We start from the raw sequence: 11477 nt of genomic DNA on the forward strand, positions 1-11477 counted from the left end.
CCCTTCCTTCCTTCCTCTCTTCCTTCCTTCCTTCCTTCCTTCCTCACTTCCTTCATTCCTCCCTCCCTTCCTTCATTCATCCCTTCCTTCCTTCCTCTCTTCCTTCCTTCCTCCCCTCCTTCCTCCCTTCCTTCCTCCCTTCCTTCATTCCTCCCTTCCTTCATTCCTCCCTTTCTTCCTTCCTCCCTTCCTTCATTCCTCCCTTTCTTTCTTCCTCTCTTCCTTCATTCCTCCCTTTCTTCCTTCCTTCCTCCCTTCCTTCATTCCTCCCTTTCTTCCTTCCTCCCTTCCTTCATTCCTCCCTTTCTTCCTTCCTCTCTTCCTTCCTTCATTCCTCCCTTTCTTCCTTCCTCCCTTCCTTCATTCCTCCCTTTCTTCCTTCCTCTCTTCCTTCCTTCATTCCTCCCTTTCTTCCTTCCTCCCTTCCTTCATTCCTCCCTTTCTTCCTTCCTCTCTTCCTTCCTTCATTCCTCCCTCCCTCCCTTTCTTCCTTCCTTCCTCCCTTCCTTCATTCCTCCCTTTCTTCCTTCCTTCCTTCCTCTCTACCTTCCTTCCTTCCTCTCTTCCTTCTTCATTCCTCTCTCCCTCCCTCCCTTCCTTCCTTCCTTCCTCTCTACCTTCCTTCCTTCCTTCCTTCCTCTCTACCTTCCTTCCTTCCTTCCTCCATTCCTCCCTTCCTTCAGTCTTCCCTCCCTTCCTTCCTTCCTTCATTCACTTATTCCTCCCTTCCTTCAGTCTTCCCTCCCTTCCTTCCTTCCTTCATTCACTTATTCCTCCCTTCCTTCAGTCTTCCCTCCCTTCCTTCCTTCCTTCATTCACTTATTCCTCCCTTCCTTCAGTCTTCCCTCCCTTCCTTCCTTCCTTCATTCACTTATTCCTCCCTTCCTTCCTTCCTTCCTTCCTTCCTTCCTTTCTTTCTTTCTTCTTCCATTTGTATTTGTTCTTTCCTTCCTTACCCCCCCCCCCTTCCTCCTTGTATAAGTCCTTAACTCCTCCCTTCTGTCCTTCTGTCCTTCCAGAGACATGTTCCTTCTGCCCTTCCTTTCTTTTCTTCATCCCTGTAGCCATTTGTTCCGTTACTTGTTGCTTCCTTCCTTCCTTCCTTCCTTCCTTCCACTCTTCCTTCCTTCCACAGATATTTTCCTTCTGTCCCTTTCTTTTTTCATCCATTCGTTTGTTCATTCATTCACTCTCTTCATTTTATTCTTACCTTCCATCCATTCCTTCTTTCCTTTCTTCTTCCATTTGTTCGTTTGTTCTTTTCCTTCCTTCTGTTTATTCTTGCCTTCCTTCATTCCTTTATTAGTTCGTTTCTTTCTTTCCTTCCTTCCTTGGGTTCTTCCGTTCTGTCCTTTCTTGGTTTTCTTTTTCTGTTCTTTATTCCATGAGTTCTTTCTTTCATTCCTTCCTCGGTTCTTTTTCCATCTTTCAGTGATTTTCTCCTTTTCCTTTCTACCTTTTTAGTTTTTATTTATTCGTTTATCCATTTATTCGTTCCTCGTTTTCTTTCTGTCCTTCCTTTCTTTGTTACTTTTTTTCTGTTCTTCCCACACTGCACCAGTGTAGCTGCTGGTTTTTGTTCCATTCGGTCACGATCCACACCTGACTCCACCTGGTTAACCAGTTCAGCCTGGCCTGCACTCCACTATCAGTTGTGACTCCTGCTTGTGTGGATACACGACAGCTGATCTGCAAAAGGATTATATTGAAAATGTCCTGTTATGTTGTTTTGTTGTTGTTTTTTGGTTTTTTTTCTTCTGGTTAACGTTTACCGTGTTACGGTGGAATCACCTGTAAATGCACCATCAGGCTGAGTTTTCGCGAGTCCCCGCTGCCATCAAGCAGCTCCCGACTGCACAGCTGATAATATTATCACACCCTGTCCTACCCTCCATAAATAGGAAAGACTCCCTAACCCTGTTCTTTGAAATCAATAATCACCATTTTTAAAAATGGGCAAAATCACAAGCGGCGGAAAAAGTCAGTACTGCACAAGAGTAATACAGTATCGTACTTCCACTTCCTGTTCTGGCCTGTCATTTCCTGTCCAAATGTAAAAGTTAAGGAAAGTAAATATCGCCAACGTTAAATAAACACTTCCTAAGCATCACCTTTAGTGGTTATAGAAATCAGGAGCAGTACGTGCTTGTCAAAGTGAGTGGGTTATTTATTTATTTATTTATTTATTTATTTATTTATTTATTTTTAGTGCTGCTTTGGCTAAGATTAAATCAGGATGTGGGGGAAAAAAAAAACAGGAAGGAAAAAGTTGTAAGAGCGCCTTTGTGCGCACCTAACGCTTTATAGGGTGTGTGTGTGTGTGTGTGTGTGTGTGTGTGTGTGTGTGTATCAATATGCCACTCCTGTAGATGCTACAGTGACTGACTATAGTATCACCTCAGGCACATCTTTAATCCAACAGCAGGAGCAGCCGTATCTCTCCCTCTCTCCCTCTCTCCTTCTCAGAGCTCTGTGTTTTTTAAAGCTTGCCACATGGCATCGTTGAAGTGTTCACCATTTAGAACGCTCAGCAGTGTGCGCTCATGCATTTACAATATACCGGATCTTGTAAAAGATTTTCTCCCCCTTCCTTCCTCACTGCTGTGACTGTGCTGCTTATTAAAAAAAAAAGAAATTATTATTGTTGTTGTTTTTTTTTTTCCCCCCCTTCACGCTCATTTCTCACAACCTTCCCGAGTTAAATAAAACCCACGAAGCTCCAGTAGGGACGTTAGACGGTGACTTTTGCCAATCGGCTTCCGTGCGAATGAATGGGGAGAGTACGTTTCGCATCAGACACTTCGCACACACGGACAGAAGAAAGAGAAATGAGCGCTGCGGGCTTATCACATACTCTCGCGTTAATCTTGTAAATGCAGAGATTTAATTAAGCTTTACATGAAGAAAGCAGCAGCGACGCTGTTATTGTGTGTAGCGAGAGCTCAGTGATGACGTGCGTAGGTTTGTTTGTCATGTCTTCTCGGTTATCATGTCGGTTTGATGTTTTACAGTCGCCCGAGTGCTGGTTCTGTACGCAGCGTCTTGTGATGTGTCGCTGTGTCATGTCTCACTCGGAAGCACACTCAGCTTTATGGGTCACAAGGACAGCAGCACAGTAGGGCTGCTGATTCATACTAACACACACACACGCTAGAGGAAAACACACCGATTTACTGCGAATCTCTGCAGTGAGTATCGACTTACAGATTGGTCACGTGCGGAAAAAAAACCAGACGATTAGGACTGGGTGATCTAATGAAGAGCGGACACGTGCGATACCAGTGTTTTCTTCCATGTGTTTATTCCCCTTTCCAGTTCTAGTTCATTTTGCGTCAGGGCTGCACATTTAATCGAATATCGATCTCGGTTACGCTTTTGACTGCCCACGATCACACGAACATGATCGACTGCGATGTTGACTTTTAAAGTTCGTCCTCCGCTCATAGAAAACTCCGCTGCAGATCAAATCAAGCGCTTCGAGCACTTAGAGCCAATCACCATGGAGCTGCGCAGGGATGGCGCCATTTTGTAACGCCAAAACCCGGAAACGAGTCAGGGGAGATCATGACACTAACATGTTGCTGAATGGGACTACGGAGGTCGTCAGGGACGTTAAATGTCATCACGCCGAACAGGAAAAGTCTTTGCAGGTAAACCGGTTCACAATTCCCAAATAAAAACGTGGATGAAGAGATTCATCCACAGAGTGAATCCGTATTCTGGATAATGTTTTAAAGAAAGTTTGGAGAAGTTGTGGGAAGCGCGGTGACGTTGAAGTCAAGCGACCGCGGTGTAGTTCGTCTATAGCGTACGGTTAGCTTTTTATTTCTGAAGATTGTATTTAGGCTTCAAACTTCACAAACGTTGTGTTCATTTGTGAAAGTTATCTTGATGGACAAAGTGTTGTAAACTTTTGTTGATTTTTGCAATAATATAAAAGCCTGTGGGGAAAATCCTACTGGGTTTTTGTCGAGGGAACCGTGTGATGCCGGGTTCCGGGTTCCGGGACAAAATAACGTCATCGTTGCGTCACCGCTGCGTCACCGCACTATTGGGTGATTTGTCTGCGTCTCTCCTCCTGTAAACGCTGTCATTGCCTTTTCTGCATAGGCCTGAATTGTTTTCATTTGGTTGATGGCGTTTTAATTTTTACTTATCCTATAATTTGGGTACAGTTTTATTGATATTTTGCTTCTACGAGATGATGCACGTTAAGGACCGGTGTAATTTGACGCAAGGATTTGTGCATTAGCAGGAATGTAGCACAACATGGAGGTGAACGCAGCGATCTGTTTATTTAAATGTGAAAGCGCGATAAAAATATGTCGTCCCTAAAATCAGTGAATAATCGTGATCTCAGTAATGATCAAAATAATCGGGATTATCATTTCGACCATAATCGTGCAGCCCTATTTTGTGTTTCATATGATGCCGGTCTGTATAATCGCTGTCATTTTGAGGACCGAATTGGATGTTATCCAGTCTGCGTGTCATTAAGGGCACTGCCGTTCACGTATAGTACATTTTCAACCAGAAGCAGTGCACTGGATGCTCCCTGTCATGATCGTTCGTAGCTGTGTTGGCTAGCTAGCTGTGTTATCAAATAACTGGGAAGTGTATCTCGGTAAGATTGTTTGTACTTTTTATCCATTTACACTCATAATTAACGTTATGGAAAGTCCATAGAACAAGTAGATTGATCCAAGAATAAAGGCATGATGTAGGACAGTAGCCTTTCTGCAGTTGTCAGGGATATCTCAGCAGGAAGTCATGTGACCTCCGACGTGACTAGCGGCAAGCCAGTAGTATGCCTTCGTACAAACCTCCGGCTAAAAATTCCTTCTGGTGCCTGTAGCGGTGTGATTGAGTGACAGCGGCTGCACGAGCCCGCGTTACAGATACGGCAGCGGTTTCATCAGCGCCCGCCTCGCCTCGCCTCGCCTCGCCTCTCTCGGGTCTTCCTCTCTTAAAGTGAGAGTTTAAAAGTTAATTGCTCTGCTCTTACCTGTCAGCTATTTTCAGCTGCACGGTATTAGCTGCAGATCTTAATGAGAACTTCCGAAAAAGGGGAGGAAAACTAGAAGAAGGAAAGAAAAAAAAAAAAAAACCCTCACGTCTTGAAGACGCGAAGCCCTCCAGCGTGCGCCCGCGGTTCCTTTCCCTCACAACAGTTACTTTCCCCGAGTGCACTTGAGCACGGGGTCTTTATTTTTCTTGGTGTTTTGTAGTCTTGAGAGAACAGCATTTGCATTTTGCGTTCGACCAGAGGGACAATAATGAAATGGAATTGAATATTTTATGATTTTTTTTAATGATGTTTTTCTCCAAACTGTTAAAGGAACTGTGTGTACTTTAGCCCTCAGCACAAGCGCTGTTGCGCTGCCTCACTGCTGTAATTGGAGAACATTACTGCTGAAATTAAAAGTGCTGTCTCTGTGAGCAGACTAGAGGGCATATTCCTGTCCCCTCCCCTCCCTTCTTTTTTTCCTCATGCCCATCTACTATGTTTTCCTTCGCTCTCTCTCTCTCTCCCCCCCCCTCTCTCTCATCTCCCGTTGGGTGTATTTATGTAGAAATCAATCAGTCAGCCAGTCTTCCAGTTAATACTGTACTAGTATAAATATTGAATTCAGTCATTTTAATAGAACACAGGGGTTACTCAGTTCTTACTGTAGACCCAGAGCATGAGGTAATGTTGCATCCTTTATATTTGTAAATGGCTCCATATGCAGGGAACCTATAGTAAATATCCTGAACCAGCAGCACTCTAATTTCTTCAAGTTTTATTGCCGTTTCCCATCTAATCAGCAATTAAATAAGAAAAAAGAAACGAAACAACTTCTCCGTCAAACTGCTTTGTTTTCACGCACTTCGTCGTCCGTTCTCAGATTCCAGTGATTAACGCTGCACGTGAAGTAGGCCTGTCGCGATAATAACGTTATGGACTCGTCGTACGGTATACTGACGTGACCTCGTCATTTTTGCCAAACTCGATATCGCCCGTTGTGTTTACATGCGTGTTTGTTTATATAAGAATGAACGTCACTAACATTTTAGCCATCCGCCGATTTGCTCCTGTCCTCTCGTCTGCTCTAAGGCTGCGATATTAAAATTCGAACTTCGCCGAACATCGCCGGATTGAAGATGAAATGCGCATTCGAATGCAAAAAAAAAAACTGTGTGCTTTCGAATTTTAAGATGTGTAGCAAGCACTAGCACCGATTTTTTTAAAAAAAAATTTAAACATACTGTTGAAAAAAACGACACGCAAGACATTACCAGTGCGCTAACGATGTTTTTCGAAGAAGAAACATCTAGAAAGAATAGTTCGAGCGTCTCAGATAATCCGGTTGTAGTCAATAATGTCGGGGATTGACCCGCTGAAGCTGAAGCGCTTTACTAGCGGGTTAATTAACTCACCCAAACGCATACGATATACAATTCTTTTATTCAGATCCTCAGAGAGTTCTTTGCCATGAGGTGCCATGTTGAACTTCCAGTGAGCAGTATGAGGGAGTGTGAGAGCGATGACACCAAAGTTAACACACCTGCTCCCCATTCACACCTGAGACCTTGTAACACTAACAAGTCACATGACACCGGGGAGGGAAAATGGCTAATTGGGCCAAATTTGGACATTTTCACTTAGGGGTGTACTCACTTTTGTTGCCAGTGGTTTAGACATTAATGGCTGTGTGTTGAGCTATTTAGAGGGGACGGCAAATTTACACTGTTACACAAGCTGTACACTCACTACTTTACATTGTAGCAAAGTGTCATATCTTCAGTGTCGTCACATGAAAAGATATCATCAAATATTTATGATAATGTGAGGGGTGCACTCACTTTTGCGAGATACTGTATGGGATCAATCAGACATTTACACACAACATAAACCTAATTACAATGCGCTTCTGCACAAAATGACACAAGTGAACTTGGGCTTGATTAATGAGCTAGGTAGACTGGGTAAGTCACATCGTGAATACGCTCTTTCCGTGACAACGCGCTAAAACACGGACAATGAATAACTAGAGCATAAAGAATTCACAATACTGTATCACAGTCCATTTCATTTCTTGTTCTGGTTATTATTTTATTTATGTTTCAATGATTTAGGATATTTAATCATCTTTTGACATTCCGATTGCAAAGTTTGAATATACTTAATAATTAAAAGTTCATTGCTCTTCGAAAGGGTGTACTTGCATGCATATATATATATATATATATATATATATATGTAAGTCTAGATTTGTTTTACATACATATTAAAGTGTGTTGGTATGAACTGTAGCGTGTATGTTGTGCTACAAGTGTAATGTATTTATTAAAGACTGTATATACTTGTTTATAATTGTTTAATGCTGTCAAACATGCAAAGAAGAAGCTAGTTCCTGTTATGGTGCTCGGTTGTTCAATCAAAAGGATTCAACCCCCAGTGCAAATCAGTTTTATTGTCAAAATGGACAGACTTTCAGCTGTTTGCAACGAACAAATCAAACAAAAGCAGTTGGAATAGTTCAACACAACGCATGCTTCATAGCGCTACAGCTTTACGTTCGACTGTTACAAAGCGCTGACGCTGGAGACTCCTTCCAAAAATGTTAAACGAACGTCTCCTCATCGGATCAGTGATTGTGTTCCTCTTTGTTGAATAACAATTTCTTTTTTTTTTTTTCTTTCTTTTTTAAAATTTTTTTTTAAAGAAATCACATTTTATTATTAGTCGTAGATTATGCAGCGCGTGCACCATGTACGTTCCTGTAAATGAGCTGTTACTATAGAAACAATAACGTAATCATTCTAACAAAGGCATTAGTAAGACCCTGTGTGTATTTTTTTTTTTTTAATTTTATTTATTTATTTATTTATTTATTTATTTATTTATTAATTTTATTCAGTAGTAAACAACTATATTCTATAGATTCGTGCTTAGTTCTCTCTCGCTCTCTCTCTCTCTCTCTCTCTCTCTTGCTCTCTCTCCTCAGCATTGCCATCAGCTCCTTTCAGGACTTCCAGATGTCCACTCAACAGCAGCGGCCCGACTCCATCCTGCGGCAGCAACGTCAGCATCTCCACCAACGTCAAGATGCCCGCCTCGCCCTGGCACACCCCAGCAGCGTTCAGCCCAGCGGCGCCCAGCAGCTCATGAGGATGGCCGTGTGGGGTATTTCAGCTACACTTGGGGCGGCTGCGTTGGCTGTCGTGCAGACCGCCATGGACTGGGCACCTGACTTTCTCCTGCAGCTGTTCTGACCACCTCGAGAGACAGAGTGTGGGTGTGTGTGTGGAGAGGGTGTGTGTGTGTGTGTCTCTCTCTCTCTATATATATATGTATATATATATGTGCGTGCGTGTGTGTGTGCGTGTGTGAGTCTATATGCGTGTGTTTCATGCACCAACTTCAGATCGCGTTACTAGTAAACCCATCTTCTGTTATCAAGTACCAAGAAATACGATAGGTGCCAAAAAAAAAAAACCCCCAACAACCATGGGTTTATTTAGCATTTTGCTCCTTCGCAGTTCTACACTTTGCCAAGCTAATATTCGGAGTATGAAAGGTGGCGGATGGGTTTTTGTAATGATAAGCATTTCTGAACGCCTTTCCATCAGCAGAATGTCAGGGGGAAAAAAGTGCGCCGATAGCGGATTCCAAACAGCAGCAGACGTACAGATTATTAAATCGTTTTTTTTCTTCTTTCTCTCCTTCCTCTCTCCACTGCTGAAGGACTTTGCGATGGAGTCAAAGAAACACCTCATTGAAGTGAGAGCAGACGAGTGCGAGCAGGTGGGTTTCTTTGGTCTGTGGAGAATAAAGAGCTCGGCCTGCAGTGAACGCAGCTCGAGGAAAAATAACAAACACACACACACACACACACACACAGAAAACACACAAACACATCCATCTGCTGCATTTACAACTCGAGCCAGTCATCAATCATTCTCAAGCAAGGACCACTGGGAGGAGGAGGCTTCAAAGTCTGAAACCTCAGAAAAAGCTCCGTAACTTCATTATGGGAATGACTGGTGTCTTCTTCATGTAAAACTCAAACTCATTGAATCCCAGGCAAAGCAAACGGATGACTCGAGCCGTAGCACCATCTCTCAAATCTCGAGCTCCTTCCGCTTTTCTCAGACGATTACCTGCCTTCACTTCCCCTCCGGGTTTTCTGAGATTTTAACGAGACGTTTCCAACGCACACTTACTTACAGGAGAATATAAATCCGTCCAAAGAGATTAAGCGTCTTGCCGTTTTCCCGGCCCCGTGCGCGCACTTTATTGTCTCTGTCATAAACACAGAGGCGAAGAGTCTGCCGAGCCGAGCCTGAATTACAGCGCCGAGCGCAGCCCGAAGCGCCGGATGCTCTTGTCTATTAGTGCCATGGTGAGAGCGCTGTGGAGCAACTGTTTATCTACAAGACAGCTCTGTGAGAATCTCGTCGTGTAAACACTGCCAAAAAAGTGGAAAAGTTTCACTCCTGGATAACACGTTCGTCTTCGTTTTCCCACTTCCTTCAGTTTCGGTTAATTATACGCCCAGCTAGAACTGCCCAAATCGTCATCTTTTAATGTGAATTTAATTTAGACCTCATGGCTTTGGGCTTTTTTTCTTTCTTGTTTTTTTAACCATTTTCTAAAATCTTTTTATTTTATGCCAAATGCGTGAACAAGAAATGGATGAAATATGAATAACAAGAAGTGCCCGTGCACCTGTAGAACCATGCGGGAAAACAAACCGAACGTTTTGGATGCGTGATGAACGGTAATCAAGCAACGGAAATGCAATCAGTTTTATGATTATTGCAGGTGTAGCGGGCACTCCGAGGGAACACTTCATGATTTATATTTTGTCGAGGATATTTCACACAGGTCATGTTATTACTGTTTACCATCTCCTTAATTAGTGGAGATTACAGACTGCTCATCTGTACTAGTACATGTAGAAATCCGTTGGATATCCCTGCGACTGAATACTGGGAAACGACAACAAAAGGTTTGATTGACACCATAAATATATTTCACCCAAATGATCAAAATGGAGCTGTTTTTATTTACATTTTAATCCTGACTAGGGTTTCTACAAAGATCAGGTCGGATAAAGAGCCAGATTAACAAACCCACACGGCGGTCAGTCTGCCTAAAGATGTCGAAGACCTTGCTAGCTAAGTCTGATTTCTTCACACAGTGTACATCAGACTTTGATCAAGTTGTTGGATTGAGTTTAAAGTCCGATCCGGACTGTCGGGATGTCCACAGTGCTCTTCCTCTGCAGTCAGAATGCAGTGTTTTAAATACACTTGTCTTCCCTTTTCACTTTTTTCACCAGGATTTAAAATGCTGTAACTTCAATTGTGCGTGAGATACATGCAAAAGAGACGAGCCTATCGCTCCAGGAAAGCTTGTAGTTCTCACAACTGTGTATCGGACTCTCTTGACTTGGTTTTGGATACACATGCACCTATTTCATGAGTTATTTTTTATTTTTAAAAGTACTGTATTTGATTTACTGTATCTGATTTGTAATGTTTGGATTGATTCGTTGTTGGTTTTAAATGTTCTGTATGAAATTAAAACATTACAGTCAGATAGAGATATATATATATATATATACACACACACACCAAAAAAACAAACAACAACAACGTTTTTGTTATGTTATAGTTATGTTTATGTTTATTGATGTTTCCTTGAGGGGAAATCATAAAGCACTCGGATTCAATCCGAGCTGCTTGTAGTGTTTTAAACTATAACGGCATTTTTGAACGCGACTGGTCAATCGGAGTCTCAGAAATAAATACAAGCTCATGAATTTCTAAGCATGCACATATTTCTTTATATACACTCCTCTCGTGTTAGCTCCAAGTCTGGAGAAAGCTCACTGTTCAAGCCTCACTAGGGGGTTTATTTTATTGTGTCATTTAAATCTGTTGTAGAAATATGCAGAATAGAGCGTGTTTTACAATGCCCGGAAAACATTTTAACAATGGCCATTAATCATATTCAAGAGATGTATAATTTTTGCAGTGTGCCTGTTTTTCTTGATGTAGCCTGTTTAATTGAGTCTAAGTGCGCATTTACTGTGTGCTGAACATCCTAACAATCTTCCGTTTATCAAGCGTTTGTGAGCGTGTGGTGACGAGTAGTCCTCTGAGAAGCCATCGTCATTGCTGATTCCCATCAGGTTCACAGGTGTAAGCGAGTCGAGAGGCCTGTAGTGAAGTTCCGCCACTCTTGCTGTGAAATGAAACGCGCCATTCCAGCTCACAGCACAGGAAAGCCAAGCAACATGGACTGTAGCTCTTGGGAACTGGGAAATGTTGCCGTCTGTAAGTGTGAGCTTGAAGAAGATGAGGTCAGGACACTGGTGACAGCAGATGCATTGCACGGCCTGCGTCTTGTTTTCCCCAGAAGCCTTTTTCACACCATCTATACAGCAAGGTCGACGAAAGTCAGTGAGTCGGCAAGAAACCGC

At 42.6% G+C, this 11477-nt stretch overlaps 1 protein-coding gene across 1 annotated transcript in view; it reads left to right on the forward strand.

Moving 5' to 3' along the window:
- zgc:63863 (uncharacterized protein LOC393372 homolog) overlaps positions 1–11167 on the forward strand; it is a 31305-nt gene extending 20138 nt beyond the window's left edge. Inside the window, exon 8 of the mRNA XM_053612975.1 lies at positions 7992–11167. Coding sequence (XP_053468950.1) covers positions 7992–8259 — 268 coding nt within the window. The 3' untranslated portion in view covers positions 8260–11167. The remainder of the gene's footprint in view (positions 1–7991) is intronic.
- Positions 11168–11477: the final 310 nt, after the last annotated feature.

The sequence above is a fragment of the Ictalurus furcatus genome, chromosome 24, assembly GCF_023375685.1.
Source record: "Ictalurus furcatus strain D&B chromosome 24, Billie_1.0, whole genome shotgun sequence".
NCBI lineage: Eukaryota > Metazoa > Chordata > Actinopteri > Siluriformes > Ictaluridae > Ictalurus > Ictalurus furcatus.